General features: G+C 42.5%; 1 protein-coding gene across 9 annotated transcripts in view; it reads right to left on the bottom strand.

Moving 5' to 3' along the window:
- Positions 1-26994, bottom strand: part of fhod3b (formin homology 2 domain containing 3b) — a 561621-nt gene that overhangs the window by 62683 nt on the left and 471944 nt on the right. For all 9 annotated transcript variants that reach the window (XR_013548492.1, XR_013548493.1, XM_078415815.1 and 6 more), the window contains 2 exons: positions 17930-18223; positions 13054-13934 (listed from right to left, as the gene is read on the bottom strand). Coding sequence is in view for 7 of the 9 variants with exons in the window: in XM_078415815.1 (XP_078271941.1) it covers positions 13054-13934; positions 17930-18223 (1175 nt within the window). In the remaining 2 variants the exon portion in view is untranslated. The remainder of the gene's footprint in view (positions 1-13053; positions 13935-17929; positions 18224-26994) is intronic.

The following is a 26994-nucleotide window of genomic DNA, read 5'->3' as shown; positions in this document are numbered from 1 at the left end:
CCTATTGGGCATGAATGTACTCGGCATTGAATGCAGCTCTTATTTTGCTAAATGAGCTGCCAAGGCCCATGTCTGGTTTTACTCAGAGTAGGTGACTTTTATTGTGCATTTGCAGAAATGAGGACACCACTCCAGCACCCGGTTAAATGACACTTCATCTAACTGCTCCCCTCCAGTGCAAAAAATGTACCTATAAAGACAGAGTCGGGATCCTACCCAGGTCCAATCTGATGCAAAATTAAAGTGGCACTCTCATATCTTGAGCCAACATTGTATTAAATGCAACTTCAATGAGGCCTTCCATTGTATGTATTTAAGAGTACTTAATCCAAGCTGCAGTTGATTTAAACACTTATCCAATGCAAACACTGCTGCCAGGACTGTCTAAAAGTTTAAAATTTACAATGGCTTGGACAGGGCCTTTGCTTAAACACGGCACAAATAAAATCCCAGCCAGGAAACTCTCACCCTCTTGCAATTCAGGCAATCGCAAGGCAATGTCATCACGGAATCCAGAAGGGTCAGTACGATACTTGGAAATGCTCAGATCTGGCACTGACGTAGCATATAAAGGGCAACTCAGCAATAGATTTGAACACAAAGGAAAATATTGGTGAAGTATGTATAATAGGAATAGAAAAAAAAATGAAAGACGACGTTTGTGTGCTGAAACCCTGGCACAGATCAATTGGCCTGAACAGGTTGTTAAAGGAAAGAGTGCACAGAAAAGGCATCCATTCGAAATAGACTACATTTCAAAAAGCAAAACACAAAAGCAGGTGCTAACTTCAAAACAAATACTCTCAATAGTTCAGACAGCATTTGTGAAGCGGGAAGAATGAAGAGGAAAATAAAGTTAATGTTTCAAGCCTTCCATCGCAACTGGGAAAAGTTAGAAGTGAAACAAGGGGAGATTGAGTGATACAAGCTGTAGTGGTGCCAGCTGAAATAGGGTGAGAAAGAATGGCGAATAGCTAAAGATGCGAGTGGAATGAATGCAGAAAGGTCACAAAATCTGAAATACAATATTGTTCTATGCTCTTCCTGAATGGTGAGAGTGAGAGATAAGGGACTGAAATTGCTGCACTTCTGAGTTTGTTGGATTAATTGTTGACTACTGAAGGCCGAGATCAGAAAACCGTAAGATGAGGTTCTGCTCCTTGAGCTTACGTCAAGCTTTGGTAAAATGGTGAAGACCAAAGGTTTGAAGAACTGAAGTCATCTACGACTGAGCTTAAAGTGGTCACTCATTTTACATTTGTTTTTTTTGCAGTGTGGAGGGCAGCAGATTGCAAGCACAGAATACTAAAATGGAAGTAACACAAGTGAATTTGCTGCTTCACCTCAAAGGAGGCTTGGGTCCGTGGGCAATAAGCATGGAAGAGTTAAAACAACAATGACTCCATCTCTTGTGGTTGCATGTGGAGAGGGGTTATTAATTAGGGGCCTGTGCAATGGTGAATAGAAGGACCATGGGCTTCTCTGTTTATTGCTCTCTGAAAGTGGCAACACAGGTGAATGGGGGTGGGGGGGGGGAGGCATGTTTGGCTTCAGAGATTAGGATGCAGAATATACAAGTTGGGAGTTAAAGCTGCACCTTTACAAAATACTGATTAAACTATTAGAGAGAGAGGGAGATAGAGTCATACAGTATTCTGAGGCTTTGTCCTCTGGTTCTAGACTCTATTACTGGAAATGTCCTTTCCACTCAACATTGAATCCAACAAAACTCAGAAGTGCAGCAATTCCAGACCCTTATCTCTCACTTTCAACATACAGGAAGAGGTTAGAAAATTAAATAAGGGATGTTTAAGAAATCTAAATTGCGGGAGATCAGAGACTTTGGCGATTTTAAAGACAACATCAGTGAATGAGACAGGCGAGTCTTGTGAAGAGTTTGAATACAAATGTCTAATAAATTGAATCTTTGCTAGACCTGGGGACTGGGTTAACATCTAATGCAAAATGATAGCTTAAGTAATGATCGATTTAAATTTGCATCAAGAATTATTTGCATCAAGTATGATGGGAGAAGACGGCAGGGAAGAGAAAAGACATTCTGGCCTTCCATCACAGTGAGGAGGTGACTGGAGGAGACTCACTGTGATGGATGTTTCTTTTTTTGGTTTTGTGTTGGTTTGTGATTGCATGTGTAATTGCTTATTTTTATTGCTCTTATTGTTGGACTGTGGGTAATGGAATTTCTTCCAAAAGACTTGTTTTTTTAGATGTCAATAAAGGCTATTCTGATTCTGATTCTGATCTGCCTGATCAGGAGGCAAAATCAAAGGTTTTTCACTGTATATTGGTATATGAGACAAGATAATAATAATAAAGCAATACCAATAATTTGATGTTTGTTGATTTATCTCTGAATTGTGATTTTTTTACTGTGAAGGTGGATCTCTAATATTCTTAAGGAGGCAACAATTGATTAGTTTTTGAAACTGTTAGCGCACTTGTTTCCACCTCAATTCCCACCTTGGGTCAATAAGCCGCAGGAATTTTACCATCTGTGTTGGGGCTATAGGAGCCACCTTTGAAAATGCTGCCAGCATTTTTGTGAGTCAGATGCGTTTATTGCACATCTGCGCTAATAATGGTTTAAGTTTACCTACAGAAATTGTTTGTTGCATGTGGAACCAGTTTATCATTTTTTTACAACTCAGGTTTTGCTGAAGGTAAAAATGAAAGCTCCATCATTTTTGTTGTTGGCAAAGATTCCGGATGTGCCTCTTCTGAGGAGCAATAAATTTGTCCTCTCTCAGAGAAAAGGAATCTCTGATGCCTATAATTAAAATGCAGATGCTCGATCATTCAAAATGGTACCAAATAAATTACGAGAGAAAAAAAAAAAAACCCCATGCTGAGAAGGAAGCATTAAAAATCCCTGTGTTTATTGGTGTTCACGTTGGGTTTTATTTTAACTGAGGGATGCATTAAGGTCATCAATAAAGGGCATTTTTATAACTATAATTTGTACAAGTAATTGGTTAAGGCTGTTACTGTTACAAAATTGTTTCCAGGTGCGCAAAGGAAACTTGACAAAACTTTTATATTCAAATCTTCAAGCGAATTGCCGGCTAATAGTTAACTTTGCTTCCATGCCTTTCTATAGTACTCCATTCTCAGGGACAGCTTCCCTTCTTTACGTTTTTTTTCTGAAGTATTTCATCTGTTGTTTAGTGTAATTTATTCATGGCATGTGGCATCGCCATTAGGAGCTACAAATTATGATTGAAGAATTCGGGCTTCGTTCATTGCCAAGGGTTCAGCGTGGCAAAGGTTAACTATTTCCTGCTATTCGGCCAGTATGGGGTTTAAGGTTCAAAGTCAAGCAGTTCTATCCTGTAGCCTTTGAAAGATTATAGCCCAGGCTGGTAAATTTTCCTAGTCAGATAACAATATCCTTGAAATGGCACAGTTAAAGAAATTGACCATTGCTGAAGCTAACTGCAAAAGAAAATCCTGCGATGGATTTTATAAAAATAAATGGAAATTAATTAGATCGAAACTGATTAAAGAGTGTGATAATGCAACAACAATGTGATCAAGACACATTTACTGGAAATGTTGATACTGTTCTTCTCTCCATAATTACTTCTTGAATTGTCGACCAGTTCAGTTTTTAATTTCAAACTAAAGAGCATTGTTTTTTCAGCAGATCAACAGAGAAGAAACAATACAAACCATCAAAGCAATGGAGAGGAAGTTAAACACAATTAATACACTGTCCTCACACAGAATTCTCTTGAAAACCTTCAAACATTGCTAAAGGAGTAGTTTTTGTCAGAAAGATCACAAAGCATATATAAAGAGTGAGAAGAGTGAAAAATAATCACCGCCACAATCTTTTGATATCTAATCATATAGAAATATAGCAGCCATTTGTTATCAGAATAAATGTAACAAAGTGGTAAAATAATAGATGGCATATTATTTTGGACTTGACTTTTGCTGTGCTTGTTATGCAAGTTTATACTGTGAAGTCACAGAACAGCATTTCAAAATGGAATAGGCAAAACTGATAAATATTATCGTAACATTAAAATGTTTTGTTCTATTATCTAAAGAACTGTAACATCTTAGTATTAACACTGGAGTGAATGCATCATATCTAAGACGAGTACCATAATGTCACAGAAATGGTGGGTCAATATTGCTTGGGTTATTGTCCCAGTACATCAAACTTCAGGTGTGACCAAAGCACCAAGATTCAAAATCTTAATAAAAAAAATTCAAAAGACTAGGTGTTGTTCTTAAAAGGTACAGCCAAGCCTCTTCTCCAAATGTCTCTTAGTCAACATTATTTCCTTATTGTGTGCCCATACACTGTAAATGGCTCAATTCATATATCATATCATCATATCATATCATATCATATATCTACAGCCGGAAACAGGCCTTTTCGGCCCTCCAAGTCCGTGCCGCCCAGTGATCCCCGTACATTAACACTATCCTACACCCACTAGGGACAATTTTTTACATTTACCCAGTCAATTAACCTACATACCTGTACGTCTTTGGAGTGTGGGAGGAAACCGAAGATCTCGGAGAAAACCCACGCAGGTCACGGGGAGAACGTACAAACTCCATACAGTGCAGCACCCGTTGTCAGGATCGAACCTGAGTCTCCGGCGCTGCATTCGCTGTAAAGCAGCAACTCTACCGCTGCGCTACCGTGCCGCCTAATTTTGTAATCATGTATTGACTTTCTGCTGACTGGATAGCACGCAAAAAAATAAAATGTCACTGTACCTCGGTACACGTGACAATAAACTAAACTGAACTGGAGATAAGGCTCAAGAGGTTGGCGTCCGGTCCAAATGGGCCTTGGAATGGTAACTTACTGTCACAGGCTGTTCCCCAGCAATTGCAGTCCATGTGCATATCGCAGCGAGCAAGTGTGAGCTTTTATAACCACAGTCTCAGAAATGTTCAATGAAAATATAATGCACAGAGCTTTGCACCATCCCCTCGTACCTCTGGTGTGGAGATCAATTATAGTTACAAGGGTGATACATCGATACATAGACAATATGTGCAGGAGTAGGCCATTCGACCCTTTGAGCCAACACCGCCATTCAATGTGATCATGGCTGATCATCCACAATCAGTACCTCGTACTGCCTTCTCCCCATATCCCTTGATTCCGCTAGCCCCATGAGCTCTATTTAACTCTCTTTTGAATGCATCCAGTGAATTGGATGCTTTCTTTACTGCCTGCTGTACCTGCATGTTTACTTTCAGTGCTGATGTACAAGGACACCCAGGTCTTATTGTACTTCCCCTTTTCCTAACCTGACACCATTCATATCGTAATCTGCCTTCCCATTCTTGCCACCAATGTGGATAACCACACATTTATCCACATTATACTGCATCTGCCATGCATCTGCCCACTCACCCAACCTGTCCAAGTCACCCTGCATCCTCCTAGCAAGCTCCTCACAGTTCACATTGCCACCCAGCTTTGTGTCATCAGCAAATTTACTAATGTTACTTTTAATTCTTTCATCTAAATCATTAATCACCTCCAGTTTAAATTCAATTTGGAATATTTTGGAGGACCAAGACCCAATGTATATTGTAAATAGCTGCAGTCCTAACACCAAGACTTGCGGCACCCCACTAGTCACTGCCTGTCATTCTGAAAGGGACCCGTTAATCCCTACTCTTTGTTTCCTGTCAGCCAACCAATTTTCTATCCATGTCAATACCCTACCCACAATACCATGTGCTCTAATTTGTCCCACTAATCTCCTGTGCGGGACCTTATCAAAGGCTTTCTGAAAGTCCAGGTACACTACATCCACTGGGTCTCCCTTGTCCATTTTACTTGTTGCATCCTCAAAAAATTCCAGAAGATTTGACAAGCATGAATTCCCCTTCTTAAGTGCCTGGTTGAATTCCCTGCTGACAATAGACAATAGGTGCAGGAGGAGGCCATTCGGCCCTTCGAGCCAGCACCACCATTCAATGTGATCATGGCTGATCATTCTCAATCAGTACCCCGTTCCTGCCTTCTCCCCATACCCCCTGACTCCGCTATCCTTAAGAGCTTTATCTAGCTCTTTCTTGAATGCATTCAGAGAATTGGCCCCCACTGCCTTCTGAGGCAGAGAATTCCACAGATTCACCACTCTCTGCCTGAAATTTTTTTCCTCATCTCAGTTCTAAATGGCCTACCCCTTATTCTTAAACTGTGACCCCTTGTTCTGGACTACCCCAACATTGGGAATATGTTTCCTGCCTCTAACGTGTCCAACCCCTTAATAATCTTATACGTTTCAATAAAATCTCTTCTCATCCTTCTAAATTCCAGCGTATATAAGCCTAGTCGCTCCAGTCTTTCAACAAATGGGATTTATTCTCATCTCCAGCATTTCCAGGCAAATATTCCACAGTATGATTTCCAGGCAAATATTAGATGGGTGTACGGTCTGCTCGCCTTCATTTGTTGGGGAGTCAGGATGCAGCTCTATAAGACATTGCATTTGGAGTATTGAGTGCAAACCTGGTCACCTCATCACGGAAAGGATGTGGAGGTTTAAAAGAAGGTACAGAAGAGCTTTAGCAGAAAGCTGCCTGTATTAGGTACAAGGAGAAGTTAGCTAAACTGGGATTGTTTTCTCGAAAACACTGGAGATAGAAGGGACAACTGATAGAAGTATATAGAATTATGAGAAATACAGAGAGTGTGGACAGCCATAACCTTTTTCTCCAGATGGAAATGTCAAAGACGACAGGCATAGCTTTTAAGAGGGGCATTTAAAAGAAATTTGGAAAAAGAACATGGATAGGAAAGGTTTAGAAGTATACTAGACCAAGTGGACCCTTTGGGCCCAAACCTCTCCTGCATTGGTGCAGCACCCTCTCCTCCCCCTCTCCCTCCCCCTCCCTCCCTCTCTTCCCCCCTCCCCCCCCCCTCCCCCTCCCTCCCTCTTCCTCCCCCCTCCCCTCCCCATCTCCATCTCCCTCACCTTCCCCCTCTCCATCCCCCTCAACTCCCCTTATCTACCTTCCCCCTCCCTCCCTCCCTCCTCCCTCCCTAGGAGATAGATTTAAACTGTAAAATGTGAATAACCTTAAAAATATAACACCGATTTCAATAAAACGACTTGCTTTACCATTAAAGCGATGACGGTGAGTAAGTTGGGCCTAAAATTGTCAAGCTATCGTGTACCGTTTTGGCTGTAGTTCGATCACAAATAAACAAACAAACGAGAGTTTTAGTATATAGATAGGCCAAATGCGGCCAGGAGGGACTAGTGTAGGTGGGACATCTTGGTCGGCATTGGCAGTTTGGGCCGAAGGGCCTGTTTCCTTGCTGTATGACTCCATGATAGTAAAGAGTAAGGGCACTGCTACTGTTTTAATAAAAGTCTAACTCAGACTCAGAAGAAGGGTCTCGACCCAAAATGTCACACATTCGTCCTCTCTAGAGATGCTGCCAGTACCGCTGAGTTACTCCAGCATTTTGTGTCTATCTTCGATTTAAACCAGCATCTACAGTTCTTTCCTACACAAACACTCAAACTGTCCTTGCTCACCTATTGTTCATACTATTCCGAGTCAAAATTGTAACTGTGCATAAAGGACACACTCTGCTATAAATTCATATCGTGGTCAGCAACTCTGATGAGGGAGATGATATAGTGGGGGATGTCTGCTAATTGTTAATGAGCACAATGTGTTGGGCAATTTACGTTATTCCATTGTCAGATTTACTGAGAGAGCAATTCCTTACCAACTTCTTATTTCCCTTCAATATTCAATATTAATCACTCCAATGTAAGTTGTCTAGTATTTCATGTTCACTACTGTTTAATGAATTGAAAATTGTTAATGAATGTTGATCAATCTTTCTTGCAGAACATGAAAAATTTTGATTCATTTCTCAACTGTTTTTAATTTCATTTTTATTACATTTTTCTTTTTAGTTTTATTGCATCTCTCTTTCAATCCAACACTTTCCTTCGCTTTGATTTTATCACTATACCTTTTTTGAAAGGGAATTCACATGGGCTAATTTATTCTCAGATTTTTCTTGTTTATTTCACAGTCCTACATTTGTTTTTGCAAAAGAGGTAAACATCTGGTCTTATTGGCCACCAAGGTCTCAAATCCTTGAGTGAACATGGGCTAATTTACCTTTCTTCTCAGATTTTTCTGCTCGTTTCTGAGTCCCACGTCTCTTTTGTTAAAGAGTAAAACATCTGCTCTTATTAGCCACCAAGGTCTCAAATTCACTGGTGGACATGTCTACAAATTGGGTCAATCTGTTTAGCTTGCACTGACAAATGTGAATTTCACTCTCATAAACCTTGGTTCATAACCTCTAAAGCTGGCATAATTGTGAAAGGGGATTGCCTGGAATTTTTCATGCATTCAAATGGATGATCTGCTGGTCATCATAATAGCAGGAGTGGACTTGGACAATACAGGAACGGGCCCTTCAGTCCATAATGCCTGTTCCGAACATGATGCCAAGTTAGCTAATCTCAGTTGTCCACATGGGATCCATATCCACGAGCCGACCCAAAAGACTCTTAAATGCCATTTGCGTCTATTTGCCTCCACCACCACCACCCCTGCCAGCGCATTCCAGGTATCCACCACTCTCCGTGTACAAAACCTGCCCAGCACATCTCTTTCTGTTAATGACTGTTTTGATTGCAAGCTTGCTATTGGAAATTTCTAGATCACCAAAAGCCTCAATGAATATGACAAGGGTTTTCCACTTCGGTGTTGAGGCATTATGCTGAGAGGATGGTGGTGGAGGGGAGTGAGGGGGTGGTGAGCCAGGGTGAGGTGGGTAGGGCAATGGACACTAGACAATAGACAATAGGTGCAGGAGGAGGCCATTCGGCCCTTCAAGCCAGCACCGCCATTCAATGTGATCATGGCTAATCATTCTCAATCAGTACCCCGTTCCTGCCTTCTCCCCATACCCCTGACTCCGCTATCCTTAAGAGCTCTATCTAGCTCTCTCTTGAATGCATTCAGACAATTGGCCTCCACTGCCTTCTGAGGCAGAGAATTCCACAGATTCACAACTCTCTGGCAATTGGGAAGAGAGATAATTGGGCTAAAGCTTGGAGCTTGGGAGTTGTGTCAGCGAACAAACTAGATGGTTGGAAGTTACTTGACAAAAGGTTTTAAACTAGAAATGGGTAGGCGGAGATGAAGGTTGCGCTGCTAAGTGGATCAAGTACAAGCTTTCTGGAGAGAAACGTGGAGGGGGTTGTGATATAGTGTCAGTTGAATGTTGGTCTTAGTAGCTTGATGATAGATAGAGTCCTAGGTTCATACAGCGTGAAAACAGGCCCTTCGGCCCAACTTGCCCTCACCGCCCAACATGCCCCATCTACACTAGTCCCACCTTTGTGTTTGGCCCATATCCCTCCAAACCTGTCCAATCCATGTACCTGTCCAAATGTTTCTTAAACTTAATGATAGTACCTGTCTCAACTACCTGCTCTGGCAGCTCGTTCCATACACCCACCACCCTTTGTGTTCAAAGGTTACCTGTCAGGTTACTATTAAATATTTTCCCCCTCACCTTAAACACATGTCCTCCGGTTCTCAATCCCCCTACTCTGGCAAAAAGACTCTGTGCATTTACCTAATCTATTACCCTCATGATATTGAACATGATAAATTCCACCGCATGCTTTAAAGGGAATGACCGATGGAAACACCATCATTTCATGCACTCATGACATGGGAGTTGCATAACAGAGCACTGTTCTCGCATCCAGTTTAACAGATAATCCCAAAATATAACAATGGTTTTCAAGTAGGTTTGCTTAAGCAGGAGATGCTAAACCAAGGCTTTGTCCATTTTATCAAATAAGGTCATAAGATCATAAGTAATAAGAGTAGAATTAGCCCATTTGGTCCATCAAGTCTACTCCGCCATTCAATCTTGCTGATCTATCTTCCCCTCTTAACCCCATTCTCCTGCCTTCTCCCCATAACCTCTGACACCCGTACTAATCAGGAATCTTTCTATCTCTGCCTTAAAAATATCCACTGACTTGGCCTCCACAGCCTTCTATGGCAAATAATTCCACTGATTAACCACCCTCTGAATAAAGAATGACCACAAACAAGCCCATCACATTGTTTCGAAGAAAGAAGGGAATTATCATCTTGTCCTGGTCGAGAGCTGTCTGCCATCTATTTAAGGAACAATTATTGGATTTAGCATGCTATTTATTGCGGGAATGCTCAGTGTACAGATTGGTCTTTGCATCTCTGTGTACAATAAGGACTGCACCTCAAAAATCTTTAGCAGCTGCAAAGTGCTTTTAAAAGAGCCATGGACAGTGTGAGAGAAAGCCAAGTCTTCCAGAAAGATTTGTTTTTCTGGAAGAGGTGTGTGCACACGTTTCAGACACATAGTCACAGAGCTTCAAAAATGTAATCCAGGTCTCTATTTTTAAACAGACTGTTCAACAATGAATACTTGGCAATGCAGCTCCAGTCTGGTGCCTGCACATTGCATTAAAACGATACTTGCCTTGAGAACAGGTGCTGTGAGGCTACTGCTGTTTTATAATTTTTCAGCCTTCCAGCACAGGAGATCATTCAGCCCATTATGCCTGCCCTAATCCCTTCAAAAGGTTATCCAATAAATCACGCTCCCTTGCTCAGTGGAAAAATGTTCTACTCCCATTTTGAAAATTACTCATATCTTTATTCACCCGCCTCATCTCACAACATCTTCCAGATTACAATCTCACCTCTGGGGTTTTTTTTTTCCCCCATTGACCTTAAATGTTATAATTCTGGTTATTCATTGTTATACAACATTCTCCATTGTAACTTCTACCAGAGTCAAACAGCACAGAAACCAACTCATCCATTCCGACCAAGATGTCCCATCTAAGCTTGTCCCATTTGCCTGCATTTGGTCGATATCTAGCTGAACCTTTCCTATCCACATACCAGTCCAAATGTCGTTTAAATGTTGTTATAGTACCTGACCTCAGCTATCTCCTCGGGCAGCTCGTTCGATATACCCATAACACCCATTGAGTTCCTTCTTAACCTTAACTGTTGTGAGCAGATTAATCACACCTCACTCTCATTCCTGCACATCAATGAAATTCCACAATCCTGGTACTATTTAGTCAACCTCTCCTGCTCCCTTTCCAGCCCATGGACATCCTTTCTAACATACGATGCCCAAAGTTGGTCGCAATAGTCAAGCTGAGGCAGAACCAGCAAATTTATAAATATTAAAATAACATGATATTACTTTGGCATCCAGCAATGAATTACAGCAGCATTCTTTCCCTGTCCAGGGAATGCGATGCCGTACATACCAACAGTTTTATACTGCACTTTATAAAGTAGCAATTACACGGGTATAAACAATGACATCCTTTTACTCTGAGAATACTTCTCCGACAATATTATGCACTGATCCAGTGACTGACTGGTGCAGAGGACTAGAAAATCCTCCTTTCACAATTGGGCTCAGGATTTAAATCCAGCCCAGATATGGGATGAATCCCTGTTGCCCAATGCCATTTAGGGTTTACTTTAGATGCATCTGGATAAATTCACAACCCAGCATTGGCTTGACTGAAAGCCAGAAACATAACTGCTAGCTGCACCATAGTGCGAGGAGGTGTGGTTCCTGAAGCTCTTACGGCTGTGCATTGAAGATAGTTTTCTACACTAAACTAAGCTTGGATGTGCACCAAACTACAGCTGTTTGGGCATGACAAGGAGTGCTATGTAAATTCAGTGGATTAACAGGGCTCCAAAGCTTGGATTATGGGAAGAGATTGCCAGGCTAAGAGATGATTTTATTGAATTATTGGAATCTTTAAATATGTTTATTGGAGATAAATAAAGAGGCCGAGATAGAGTGGATGTGGAAAGATTGTTTCCAGTATTGGGAGAGTCTAGAACCAGAGGGTACCGCCTCAGAAGAAAAGGTCGTACCTTCAGAATGGAGATGAAGAGGAATTACTTTAGCCAGAAGGTGGTGAATCTGTGGAATTCATTGCCACAGACAGCTGTTGAGGGCAAGTCATTGGGTATTTTTAAAGTAGAAATTGATAAATTCTTGTATAGTCAGGGTGTCAGTTACGGAGAGGAGGCAGGAGAATGAGGTTGAGGGGGAGAAATAGAATTTTGTGTTTCTGTTTTTTTGTTTTTTTCCCCGTCACAATTGAATGGCAGTCGACTCACTGCCTCACTTGCTGAATGGTCTAATTCTCCCCTCTTATGTCTTATGAGATTTAATTCAAGGACAAGGCATCACTCAGTGACAAGGAAGTCAAAGAGACGCATTACACACGATGCTATGTAAGTTTAACTTGAACCTCTGACTTGGTATCCTACTCTGCTAGAAATGGATCCAAAACTATTTCTGTTCATTGCACTTTAAAGTCTTGTGAAACGATCCTGTTACATTGAATAAAATTGACCACTCTGTATCCCTAGATCTCCAACCCATGTGGAACTTCATTTCCAAGTAGACTACCTTTTAGTCCTTCTACTACGATGCACCATGTTACATTTGTCAACGCTGAATTACAAACACATTCTTCAAATCAGCTGACACCCAATTCAATAGACAATAGGTGCAGGAGTAGGCCATTCGGCCCCTCGAGCCAGCACCGCCATTCAATGTGATCATGGCTGATCATTCTCAATCAGTACCCCGTTCCTGCCTTCTCCCCATTCCCCCCTGACTCCACTATCCTTAAGAGCTCTATCTAGCTCTCCCTTGAATGCATTCAGAGAATTGGCCTCCACTGCCTTCTGAGGCAGAGAATTCCACAGATTCACAACTCTCTGACTGAAAAGGTTTTTCCTCATCTCAGTTCTAAATGTCCTACCCCTTATTCTTAAACTGTGGCCCCTGATTCTGGACTCCACCAACATTGGGAACACGTTTCCTGCCTCTCACGTGTCCAACCCCTTAATAATCTTATATGTTTCGATAAGATCTTCGATGTTTCGATAAAAATTCCATTTTTATATCCCCTGAACCATCCTCAATTGAATCTTATGAGAGTCAATTACCTTGGTGACTGGCAGCTCTTTGGATTTAGTTTCAAAGAGATGTTCCAGCTTGGCTATGTCCACTTTCACGGGTTCCAGTAGGGTCCAAAGTGGGTCCTTGCATCGTCTGTGTTTTTTGAACTGCCAGTCAATTGGTCGGACTTCATTCCAGAACAGTCTGATGGTTTTCTTTTTCTTAATGAACATTGGCTCACCCCTGGGTGGGTGGAGCGACCCAAACTGTTGATAGAGACCCATCGGTGGAGGCGGGGGCACTGACATGCCTGGTACTGGAAGCGGAGGTGGGCAATGCAGTGAAGGGGGTGGAGGAGGGACGGGCAAGCCCATGAAGAAAGGTGGGGGAGGTGGAGGAACAAGGATCGAGTCTCCAGAACTAAGCAGGGTGTCCATGTCCAACACATCCACATCGTCCTCCTCTTCCAGATCCGTGAAGTCTATGTCTTTGATTTTTAGTTCCCGTGGATTGGCCAATAGTTGATCCCAGATGTAATCAGACTCCTTTTTGGGTTGTGCAGTCACTTTGTCCATGGTCTTAGTGGTTGTTTCACAGTCAGATAAAGCAAGTCCTTTGCTCAACTCCCCGCTGTTAAACTTATTAGCAAAAGCTTTCACACTGCCTTGGTTCTCTAAATTGTCGATCTCCATTTTCTTCACATTGTCCTCATTGGCCTGCTTGTTGGCCTGCAGGATGGAGATCCGACTAGCCAGACTCGCAAGCGATTCTTGTTTCTCCTCCTCTTTCTTCTCAGGCTGTTTCTCTTCATCATCATCTCCACTTTTGTTCTGTGCATACAACATGTCCAACATGAACCGCTTGTTGTTGAGAATGGTGCTGCTCTTATCGTTTACATTGACATCCTTAATGCTTTGCATCCATTTACCTGTTGTCCAGAAAGAAGATACCAAGAGTTAGAATTTGGCACTGATTACGTTTATCTACAGCTATACGAGAAACGCTACTGCTGACTACTCCTAGAACATAGAACAGTACAGCGTAGGAAGGAACCGCAGATGCTGATTTAAACCGAAGATAATAATAATAATAATAATGCATTTTATTTATATAGCGCTTTTCATATACTCAAAGACGCTTTACAGAGATTTAGAGAACATAGGGAAATGAATAAATAGATAAATAAGTAAATAAGTAAACAAACAGAGAAAGGAGACAGAAGGTGAGGTGACCTTCAGTGGTTGAAGGCAGTACTGAACAGGTGAGACTTCAGCGATGTTTTGAATGTGGTGAGTGTGGAGGAGTCTCTAACGGTTTGGGGCAGTGAGTTCCATAGGGTGGGAGCAGCAATGGAGAAAGCCCTGTCCCCCCAGGATCTGAGTTTGGTCCGGATGTGGGGGGATAGGAGATTGGCAGCAGCAGAGCGGAGGGTGCAGGTGGGAGTGTGCCTGTGGAGGAGGTCGGTCAGGTAGGATGGGGCCAGGTTATGGAGGGCTTTGTAGGTTATGAGGAGGATTTTGTACTGGATTCTCTGGGGAATGGGGAGCCAGTGGAGTTTGTAAAGGACGGGGGTGATATGGTCACGGATCGGGGTGTGGGTGAGTAGACGGGCAGCGGAGTTTTGAATGTATTGAAGTTTACTGATGATTTTTGAGGGTGCGCCATAGAGGAGGCTGTTGCAGTAGTCCAGACGGGAGGTGATGAAGGCGTGGATGAGGGTTTCTGCAGCTGTGGAGGAGAGGGATGGACGGAGATAGGCAATGTTTTTGAGGTGGAAGAAGGCTGTCTTTGTGATGTGTTTGATGTGTTTGTCGAAGGAGAGGGTTTGATCAAAGATGATTCCAAGATTCCGGATGTGAGGGGAGGTGGATACTGGGAGACCATCAATGTTGAGGATGAAGTTTTGGGTGGATTTGGTGAGCGTTTTTGGACCAATGATTTCAGATTTCAGATTTGTTGCTATTGAGTTTGAGGAAATTTGATTGAAGCCAAGATTTTATTTCAGTGATGCAGTTTGTCAGTGTAGAGTGTGTGGTGGGGGAGATTGACTTGGTGGAGATGAGGAGCTGGATATCATCAGCGAAGCAGTGGAAGTTGAGACCATGACGGCGGATTAATTGACCAAGGGGGAACAGGTAGAGGATGAAGAGGAGGGGGCCAAGGACTGAGCCTTGGGGGACACCTTGGGGGAGGGGAGCGGTGGGGGATTTACAGTTGTTAATGGAGATGAACTGGTGTCTGTCAGAGAGGTAAGATTTGAACCAGGAGAGGGCTGTGCCGGTGATGTTAAGGGAGGTTTCAAGTCGGGTGAGGAGAATGGAGTGATTTATGGTGTCAAAGGCGGCGCTGAGGTCAAGTAGGATGAGGATGTTGAGGTTGCCAGCGTCGGATGAGAGGAGAATGTCGTTTGTGATTTTGAGGAGCGCAGTTTCAGTACAGTGGTTGGAGCGGAATCCGGATTGGAAAGTTTCATACAGGTTATTGGTAGAGAGGTGGTATTTGAGTTGGGAAGCTACAGCACGTTCCAAAACTTTGGACAGAAAGGGTAGGTTGGAGATTGGTCTGAAGTTGTTTGGGGTGTCAGGGTTTAGACCAGGTTTTTTCAGAATGGGGGTGACAGCAGCGATTTTGAGGGATGGCGGGACGATGCCAGTGGACAGGGAGGAGTTTATTGTTGCAGTGATAAGTGGAGAGAGAGCAGGAAGGCAGGCCTTGACAAAGCTGGAGGGGATGGGGTCCAGAGAGCAGGTGGCAGTTTTTATTCCTGTGAAGAGGTCAGAGAGGTCGGTGGTGGAGATTGGGGAGAACTGAGGCAGGGGCTGACAGGATAAGGGGGGGCAGGTGGTTTGATGGGGAGCAGGTGCGTTGGTGGTTAAGGTGCTGTAGATGTTGTCTATTTTGCTTTGGAAGAATGAAAGGAAAGTGGTGCATTTGTCAACTGTGAATGATTGGGAGATGGTGTCCAGGGGGCTGAGGAGTTTGTTTATTGTAGAGAAGAGTGTTTTGGGGTTTCCGGAGCCAGAGTGAATTATTTGAGAGTAGTAGGTGGAGTGGGCGCGGGAGAGGGCATCTTTGTAGTGCTGCAGGTGGTCTTTGTAGGCTTGGGAGTGAATTGTGAGACATATAGATAGACACAATATGCTGGAGTAACTCAGCGGGACAGGCAGACTGGGACTGAAGAAGGGTCTCAACCCAAACGTCACCCATTCCTTCTCTCCAGAGATGCTGCCTGTCCTGCTGAGTTACTCCAGCGTTTTATGATGATAGAACAGTGCAGCGCAGAAATGCTTGTTCCAAACATGATGCCAAGTTTAACTGATCTCATCTACCTATATCCATATCTCTCCACCAGCATAAAATCAAGGATCAGTCCTAGTCCAGTTACTCCCTCTTCTCCCCTCGCCCATCAGGCAGGAGGTACAATCATTTGAAAACACACCTCCCGATTCAGGGAGAGTTTCTTCCCAGCTGTTAGCAGGCGACTGAACTGTCCTATTACCAGCTAGAGTGTGGTCCTGACCTCCCATCTACCTCATTGGAGGCTTTTGAACTCTCTTTAGATGGACTTTATCTTGCACTTTAAATGTTGCACTCTTTATCCTTTATCTGTACACTGTGGACTGCTTGATTGTAATCATGTTATTTGACTGGTTAGCATGCAACAAAAAGCAGTACACATGACAAATAATAAACTAAACCTATTCCTTCCACTTCCATGTGCCTATCTAAAAGCCTCAAACACTGCTATAGTATCTGCCTCCACTACCACCCTTGGCAATACATTCCAGGCCCTCACTACCCTCTGTGTAAAACAACTTGCCCACACATCTCCATTAAACTTTCCCCCTCAAACCATGTAGCTGTAACCTCTAATGTTTATCTCCACCGTGGGGAAAAAGGTTCCGACCATCTACCCTGTCTATGCCTCTCATAATTTTATATACTTCTATCAAGTCTTCTCTGATCTTCCGACGCTCCAGAGAAAACAATCCAAGTATATCCAACCTCTCCCTGTAGCCAAAACCCTTTAATCCAGGCAGCATTCTAGTAAACTTCCTCTGCACCCTCTCCATAGTCTCCACATCTTGGGGCAACCAGAACTACATGCAATGCTCCAAATTTTTTGAGCATCTCATAGATTATAGATTATATTTTTGTTCACATGATCTCCATCATATCTGACCTTAATCAATGTTCCAAGTAAAGCCTTAACCGTGCCAATTTCTCCTTATAACTGAGGATCCATATCCATTATAACATCTTCCCCTGCACCACTCTAAAGCCTTGCTATACTCCCTAAAATATGGTGTACAAATATGGTGTACAACTGTAAACAGACAGTTTTATTACGGTACAATGTCATTCCCAGATTTTGCAATCTGCCTCCATTGATAAAGCCCAGGAACCCGTACGTCAGACACATCTTTTTAAACAACTCTCTGAACTCAGTCTGTCACCATAAGTGGTTCTAGGTCTGGACCCTTCCCTTTGTTATTGTTGGTGCTTCACTTTATATAGTTGCCTTACCACCGAAGTGCAAGGCAGTGTGGATTAAAATACATCCAGTGCAGTTATTTATGGTACTTTCTCTGTTCATTTGTCACCAATTAGCTCAAACCTAACGAACACAAAACGAGGAAAAAGGATCCGAGATTTTCAAAGCGAAGCAAAAAAGAGAATTGACATTGCAAAATCATTCCTTCAGAAAATGCTCACCAAGATCTTGCAAGCTACTCACATTAATGCGCGAATGAAAGCAAATATATAATTGTGCTCAAGTCGATTGCAGGTATTGCAGCACAGCCAAGCATTTATTTAGGTACAATACTGCAACCTGTAATTACTAATTAGTGCTCGGTGTGTTACGCAACTGCTTAACCCGGTGCAGTGTTTTGACATAATCAGTAAAATTATGATTGTTACCAGTTTCATTGTCACTGGTTACTTTGTCTTCCCTTTCTTCTCTTTCTAAAGTGCTGCTGGCAGAGGAGATGCTGGATGCCGAACAGTTATCTTTCTCGTTCAGCTCTTCATTCTGCCTCTCCTTCTCACTCAGTGCTACATTTTCTTCTGGCTCTCGGTCAGCTCTCTGTTCTCTCTCCAGCTCCGGTCCCAGGTCTGCAACTCTTCCCTCGCTGACCACCTCGGCTTGTCGTTCAGCTTCTGCTACGGGCTCTGACACAGGCTCGGGCTCCTGCTCTGGCTCACTTGCAGGGACTAACAGAAACAGAAGGAGGAGGGGATCTTAGATACTGTTAAAGTTACAGCACTTCACAGTGTTAGCTTCCTACCATTTCAGCATTCACACTGTCCCTGCATTACCAGTTTATAACATGCCCTTCTCATGATTTTCTCTGAACCCCTTAAAGTTATTTTAAAATTAACAGCAGACCTAGCTAAAAAATAATTTTGGGATTAGAGAGATCTTGATTAGTACGGGTGTCAGGGGTTATGGGGAGAAGGTAGGAGAATGGGGTTAGGAGAGATAGATCAGCAATGATTGAATAGCGGAGTAGACTTGATGGGCCGAACGGCCTAATTCTGCTCCTATTACTTATGACCTCATGATCTAACAATTCAAAAGGAAAATCTCATAAAGCATTTTACATAAACATGCATGGTAGTTCCAAATCTTTAAATGAGTTTGCTAAATGTTCCATACCCGCACGGTATATTTAATTTCTTACACTGGTGTCGATAATTTTGGATGTAGATTGCATGACTTTTCAATGGGTGTGAATTAGGAATTTACCCCACTTTAGACCCTTGCTTTCCAAGGTTGACACATAGTTGCAGATCTCATTTGCTGTTGAATAACTGCCCGTCTGCAAATGCTGAGGGTCCCTTAACTTTCAGCAGTCAGTGGATACCCAAGGTAGTAAATCCACTCATGGATACAGGGTTTGTTCCTGATCTCTGCACAGAGAGCAAAGAGACACTTATGCCATCTGATCTTTGGCACAAGCAGCTCTTGCAACACTGGATGCATGCTGAATACGGTTTGTAAAACATGCTGGCATAATTGGGCTGGTGAAGACTTTTATCAAGAACAACAGAAACTGTTTTCTTAGAATGATTAATAGAGGACAGATTTTTTTTTTGTTGGACCAGATAAATTTTGTATGGAGTTGTAAGGATTTGAAAACACTGCACACAGAAAGCAGGCCAAGGATTGGTTGCCATGATTATCAAGAGAGTAAAAATATATGCTCAAGTATGTGGATGACACCTCTCGTGAACTTCCACAGGTGTACAGTAGAGGGCATATTGACTGTTGCATCAAGGCCTGGTTTGACAACTTGAATGCCCAGGAATGAAGGAGTTTGTAAAAAGTAGTGACAACTGCCCAGTCCATCACGGGTACTGACCTCCCCACCATCGAAGGGATCTACAAGAGTCGCTGCCTCAAAAAGGCAGCCAGCGTCATCAGAGACCCACAGCACCCTGGCCACACTCTCACTCCACTCTTGCCATTGGAAAGGTAGTATAGAAGCTTAAAAACTGTAACGTCCAGGTTCAGGAGCAGCTTCTTCCCAACAACCATCAGGCTATTAAACACTACAACCTCCAAATATGCTCTGAACTACATAGACTTGTTGGCATTACTTTGTGTCTTTGCAATATTATTATTTGTTTGATTGTACACACACACACACGTACATACATATAAATGCATATATATACACACACACACACACACACATATATATATACATACACACACATACACACACACACACACACACACAAACACACACACACACACACACACACATATATATATATATATATATATATAGATCGTGTTTACTGAGTACTATGTTTACATATCTGTTGTGCTGCTGCAAGTAATGATTTCATTATTCCATTTGGAACATATGACAATAAATCACACAACTCTTGAAAGTCAAAACATTGTGTCTCTTGCAAAGACACTACACTGATGTCAACTGCAAACCCATCAACTCCCAGAGTTATCTAGACTACTCTGCCACTTTCAAAGACGCTATCGTTTTACTGTTCTTCTCAAAAGACCAGTCGCTTTTTCTTAGCTCTTCTTCACTGGAGATTACAGAAACACAATCAGAGGAGTGTGGGATCAGTTGTGCTAACAGCTCAATGGTTGGCTACTTTGCTGGACTACTGCGGAACTGCTGAGTTTATGACCCAAAGGCATTTTGCCTTGCAATTTTTCACCCAATACGTAGTGGAAGATAATCAGTTCTAATTTTAATTTGAATTAAAATCCAAATTTAGAGGGCTAGGTTCGTTCTGTCCACTCCTTTTGGTAGACAAACTAGTTAAGTAACCACTTCCGCTTCTACCACCAAAATAGCCTACTCTACTCTGCCTTTGACAGAAGCAGCTTAAAGGTGTTACTGCAACATCTTTCCCCCTTCTTTACCACAGGTTCTACTACAGGTAGGCAGGTAGTGCTCAATGCAATGGATATGTAATTGGGTCATAACGTGGGAGGTGATTACACTCTTAATTCAACTAGAGCTCCTCATTGCTATCCCAACTACCTCAATGTCTATTTTGAATGGGCAAGGACCAGGGATTCTCACAAGTCAATAGAGAAGTTGCATTTTTACAAGGACATCTTTGAATCTTTGTATCTGTCTCTGGTGTGACAGAATTTGGAACATCCATCTCTGATGTGACAAGACAGAGATGGGTCTGCAAAGACCAGAAGATAAAACCAAGATGTATTTAAGTCAGTATTGATTGGGAAAACAATACAAGTGTAAGAAGGAACTGCAGATGCTGGTTTACACCAAAGATGAGTCTCAGTCTGAAGAATGGTCTCAATCTGAAATATCAGGATGCTATGAGGATGCAGGGTGACTTGGACAGGTTGTGTGAGTGGGCAGATGCATGGCAGATGCAGTTTTATGTGGATAAATGTGAGGTTATCCACTTTGGTGGAAGAAAAAGGAAGGCAGATTATTATCTGAATGGTGTCAAGTTAGGAAATGGGGAAGTACAAGGAGATCTGGGTGTCCTTGTTCATCAGTCACTTAAAGTTAGCATGCAGATACAACAGGCAGTGAAGAAAGCTAATGGCATGTTGGCCTTTATGACAAGAGGAGTTGAGTACAAGAGTAAAGAGGTTCTTCTGCAGTTGTACAGGGCCCGAGTGAGATCGCACCTCGAGTACTGTGTGCAGTTTTGGTCTCCAAATTTGAGGAAGGATATTCTTGCCATTGAGGACGTGCAGCGTAGGTTTACTAGATTAATTCCCGGAATGGCGGGACTGTCATATGTTGAAAGACTGGAGCGACTAGGCTTGTATACGCTGGAATTTAGAAGGATGAGAGGGGATCTTATTGAAACATATAAGATTATTAAGGGATTGGACACATCAGAGGCAGGAAACATGGTCCCAATGTTGGGGGAGTCCAGAACCAGGGGCCACAGTTTAAGAATAAGGAGTAGGCCATTTAGAACTGAGATGAGGAAAAACTTTTTCAGTCAGAGAGTTGTAAATCTGTGGAATTCTCTGCCTCAGAAGGCAGTGGAGGCCAATTCTCTGGATGCTTTCAAGAGAGAGCTAGATAGAGCTCTTAAAAATAGCGGAGTCAGGGGGTATGGGGAGAGGGCAGGAACGGGGAACTGATTGAGAATGATCAGCCATGATCACATTGAATGGCGGTGCTGGCTCGAGGGGCCGAATGGCCTCCTCCTGCACCTAGTGTCTATTGTCTATCACCCAATCCTTCTCTCCTGAGATGCTGCCTGAGTCCCGCTGAGTTACTCCAGCATTTTGTGTCAAAAACAATACAAGTTATCTTCAATAAAGCAATGCACAGTGGTGATTGCACCAGTACGGAGGCGGGGGGCAGCTGTCCAGTTTTCTGCCATTTCTATTCTATAGAAATTCACACCAGCACAGAGGGGGCAAGTTGAGTCATTATGTTGTAGAAAATGAGATGATTCATTCTGTGAAATCTCCTTCTCTCCAGCCAACTTGGAACTGTATATGGCCAACCTGATCGTTTCAATTTTTCCAATCCTTATTGCGGTTTTACTGTGATGCGACCGTACCCAATAGCGAGTGAAGGATCTTGCCTGATTGTCTGCAGTGCAGACAAATTATTACATTCTCTAAGTAACTTGAAATTATTTTAGTTTTCAACATTTGATGTGAAAAAAATTCCAAGATTCTTCCTGAAAACTTACAAACCCAAATAAAATATGCATACCGTGATAACATCTATTGGATTGCAAATCTGTACTTTTAGTGCTTTTATTGATAAACAAATTGAATTTGACATACTTAAACCTTCCAGAAAGATGATAACCAACTGTAGCTGCACTCTGCATCTTCCCCTTTGTACTACCTTTTGTACTTGCATTTGGCTTCTCTGTATTTATAGTCACACAGCACGGACACAGGCCCTTCAGTCCAACTTGCACATGCCAATTAAGATGCCCCATCCACACCAGTCCCACCTGCTTGCATTTGCCACATATCCCTCTAAACATTTCCTATCCATGAAGGTGACCAAATGTCTTTTAAATGTTTTTATATAATCTGCCTCAACTATTTCGTCTGACAAATCATTCCTTATACCCTTCACTCTCTGCGAAAAAGTTGCCCTTCAGGTTCCTATTAAATGTTACCCCTTTACCCATAAACCTATCAACCTATAATATTATCTGATTTGATTGAATAGCAAGCAAAAGCAAAGCTTTTCACTGTATATTGGAACACATAACAATAATAAACATAAACTTAGCTGTACATGACATGAGCATTTCATCTAATATTCTAACAAACTGGAGCACAAAAGACAATTAACTGCAACATAATCATTTCTTTCCCTTTGGTCTACCTACTGTACTTGAGTTTGGTTTGATTGTATTTGTATATAGTATTATTTGATCTGGTTTGATAGAATGCAAATCAAAGCTTTTGACTGTACCTTGGTGCACATGACAATACCAAACCTCAACCTAAACGCAATACCCCAATGCCCTGGACTTCACTGTTAAGAGTTGTAGACCAACAGCAGAGAAACAAGGTCCTCAGCCCAACTCATTCATGCTGACCAATTTGCCTAACCAAGCTGGTCACATTTGCCTGCTCCTGGTTTATACCCCTCCAAATATTGCCTATTCATGTTGCTGTCCAGGTCTCTTTTAAATGTCCTAATTGTATGTTCCACTACTTCCTCTGGCAACTCATTCCATATATGAACCGATCTGTGTGTGGAAAAAGCTGCACCTCATGTCTCATTTAAACCTTTCCTCTCTCATCTTAAACTTTTGACCTCCAGTTTTCGACGCCCCTGTTCTGGGGAAAAGACCATGATCATTTACCTTATCCATGGCCCTCATGAATTTATAAACTCCAGAGTCTCCCCTCAGCTTCCGAAGATCAAAGGAAAAAAGATCCAGCTTCCCCAGCCTCTCCTTATAATTCAAATCCCTCAGACCTAACAATATACTTGTAAATATCTTCTGCACCCTTTCCAGCTTAATGACATCCTTCCTACATCTGAGCGGCCAGAAGTGTAGGCGGTACTCCAAGTGCGGCCTTACCAACATCTCGTACAGCTATAACATGACATCCCAACTCTTGTACTCAATACTCTGACCGATGAAAGTATCCATAACTATTTTCACTGCCCAATATACGAATAATTTTAGTGTTATTCCCAATCTTACTAGCCATGCCACCTTTCTTCACATCCAAATCATGAATATAAATAATGAAGAACAGTGAGCCCAGCATTGATACCTGTAGTACAGCACTTGTTATTAGCCTCTAGTCTAAAAAAAAAAGCCACCCTGAACCGCCACCTTCCATCTTTCTGATCATTTTGTCCTGAAGCCCATATGATCTAACCTACCATGCGATTCCTTGTGAAAGGTCTTGCTAAAATCCATGTACTCAATGTCTGCTGCATTGCCTTCAACAATCTGCTTGGACATTTCTTCCAAAAAAAACTAATTGGAGACACGATTTCCCCATTCACAAAGCCATGCTATTCCTAATTAGCCCTTGCCTTTCCAAATGCATGTCAATTCCATCTCTCAGAATGGCCTCCAATAACTTACCCACCGTTTTTTCCTCACAAGTCTGTAGTTCCCCGACTTTTCCTTGCAGCCTTTCTGAGGTAGAGGCACAACATTAGCCACCCTGCACGTATGGCCATCAGTGATACAATTGTCACTGCCAATGGCCCCCCAATTTCCTCCCTAGCTTCCCACAATGGCTTAGTCTACACATGATCAGGTCCTGGGGGATTTATCTACCTTTGGGTGTTTTAAGTCCCCCAGGAAATCCTCATGTAATGCAGACTCTAATATTTCCTCTTTAGATTTTAGAGAACAGCGCGGAATCTGGCGCTTCAGTCCACCAAGTCCGTGTCGGCCAGCAATCATCCCGTACACAAGCACTATCCTAGACACGAGGGAGGATTTACAATTTTACCAAAGCCAATTAACCTACAAACCTGTACATCTTTGGAGTGTGGAAGAAAACCGGAACACCCAGAGAAAAGCCTTGCAGTCACAGGGAGAGCGTACAAACTCTGTACAGACAGCACCCGTGGTCTGAATCAAACCCTGGTATTTGACACTGTAAGACAGCCACTCTATCGCTTTGCCACTGTTCCTCCCTCTTCTGTAATGTGGGCTCATGTCAATGGCAAATGAATCACCAATGATTATCCTTACTATGGCCCTCTGACCTTTTATGGGCTTTTGTGAATAACTCAGGTAAGTAGAGAGCCATGTCAGTCGTCGTCCCCGCCCCCCCTCCACAGGTGAACTGTGACAAGGACAAATGAGAATGTATCTCTTTATCCCTTATCAGGCAGATTACATTGAATTCAATGTCAAAGAAGCAAATTATAGAATGGATAAGAATGATTCAATAACTTCCATAAAATTCTGCCACCTTCAGTTGTAGAAATAGGATTAGGTGGGAGGCAGAAAGGGAAATGGTTTCTTGAACACTTTTTAAGGCATCAAAAACTGACTAAGCGAACGAGTTAAATGTGGAGAGGATAGTTTACATTGGAAGAGGTTAACGACCTTACCATACAAGAAAGCGGACTTCTGAAAACCGCAAGGGAACTGAACAGAGAGACTTGTGTTGTTTGATACTGACTGCAAATGGAATACAGGAAATGTGCCACCAGGACACCTGCCCCCCCAGGTGTCCTGGTTCCCCCCCCCCCCCCCCCCCCCCCCAGATATCCTGGTGGTACATTTAGGATCCTTTCGTACATTTCCCGAAAATTGAGGTTCTGGCACGAATGCCCAGCGGCAGAATTTATTAATCTCTTCATCAAGTAATTACGTCTGATGGCCAGTGTTCAGTTTGATCTATTTTTTAAGCTGACCCATACACGCTTTAAATTGCTTGCATTAATTTCAGACATAAGTGAAAACAGATTCTTCCTTTGAGTTGGTGCAGACGTGTAGTCTGCCTCACGTACAGCCGATGCTTTTAGGGGGAACAAAAAGCGTGCACCATTCCAAAGTGCTGCATGTAAAAAGCATGCGAAGCCCGATCCTCTGGCACACTTGTAACCCGTGGAAAAGCGGTGCTAAAATATGCCGCTGCACCATTCATTAATCTTAAGCTCAATGGTATTTAACAAGCGTTCAAACTCAATTCATTTACCCACCTGGTAACTGTTGACCCCCAGCTATTGTAACCAGTTCTCACACCTCCATTGCAAAGCTGCAGCGGGCTGCGAAGTGACGATGAATTTGAAGTCACTTCTGAGGGCAACTTTTAGCTCTGTGACTGGAATCTGGAGTTCATTAAGGCAACCTGATTTTTATACACATCCTAAATGTTAGATCACAGGGTAGAAATTGCACTCAAGAATGCTGACTATGCTGTTCCACATTCATGGATCAACCCTTCTTTTGCCTATGTTGCTGTTCAAAAGCTGTATTTAAAAAAAAGAGAAAACTGAAAAATATACGATTAATATATTCAATGCTGAGTTATGAGGCTCGCCATCTCTATTCTAATACATTCATCACACAAAATCTTCTTCTGGTTTATGAGAGATACAGAATGTTTAAGGCTGCAGAATATGTTCACTATTAATCGAAACATGTTACATTCAAAGGCTATCCTGGATGTGCAGAGGGGCCAACAGAATATCTGCAATAAGGGAAAGGCACGAAGTGGTCAGCCCCAGTGGAAAGGAAGATCATTTGTAGAACATATCTCGAAGGTATTTATTCACGAAATGCTGGAGTAACTTAGCAGGTCAGGCAGCATCTCGGGAGAGAAGGAATGGGTGACGTTTCGGGTCGAGACCCTTCTTCAGACTGAAGAAGGGTCTCGACCCGAAACGTAACCCATTCCTTCTCTCCCGAGATGCTGCCTGACCTGCTGAGTTACTCTGGCATTTTGTGAATAAATACCTTCGATTTGTACCAGCATCTGCAGTTATTTTCTTGTAGAACATATCTCTGTTATTTCCTCGCTAACTTTCTCCTATCTATTCTTTCTGTGAGCTAGAAACACAAATCAAAATGTGGTCTTCGGGCACCCGACACTGAATCTGCCAGACAGTGAAAGTCAGCGACTGAACCATGAGGATATAACAGCTGAAAATGATGCTGACTTCAGCCATGCACAAGGAGATTGGAAAGCAATCAGGTACAGTATTCCCAAGTGATTTTTCCCAGCTCTGATTATCATCACTTCTGCTCCATCTGATACTTGTGGCAAGAGCCACGTTGGACTCTGAGTCATGGTTATTTAAATGGCTTGGTGATGAACCAAATAGCGGTTGCCTTTAAAAAGAGCAATATTTCACATTGAGGGACGAGGAAATTATCAATGTCAGACACAAATGTAGCCACACATCATCTTTGGCAACATGAAGTATAAAGTTACCCGACTCCTTCAAAAAGTTCCTTCAAGGTAATAGCTGTACTTTTCTCGACACTTCTTTCAGTGGGATTATCAATTCATTTCCAGTTTGGTCACATTTATTTTGATG

This window comes from Rhinoraja longicauda, chromosome 2 (assembly GCF_053455715.1).
Source record: "Rhinoraja longicauda isolate Sanriku21f chromosome 2, sRhiLon1.1, whole genome shotgun sequence".
In the NCBI taxonomy this organism is placed as follows: Eukaryota; Metazoa; Chordata; class Chondrichthyes; order Rajiformes; family Arhynchobatidae; genus Rhinoraja; species Rhinoraja longicauda.
Note: the sequence above shows the minus strand (reverse complement) of the source record. Positions and strands in the feature narration are given on the sequence as shown.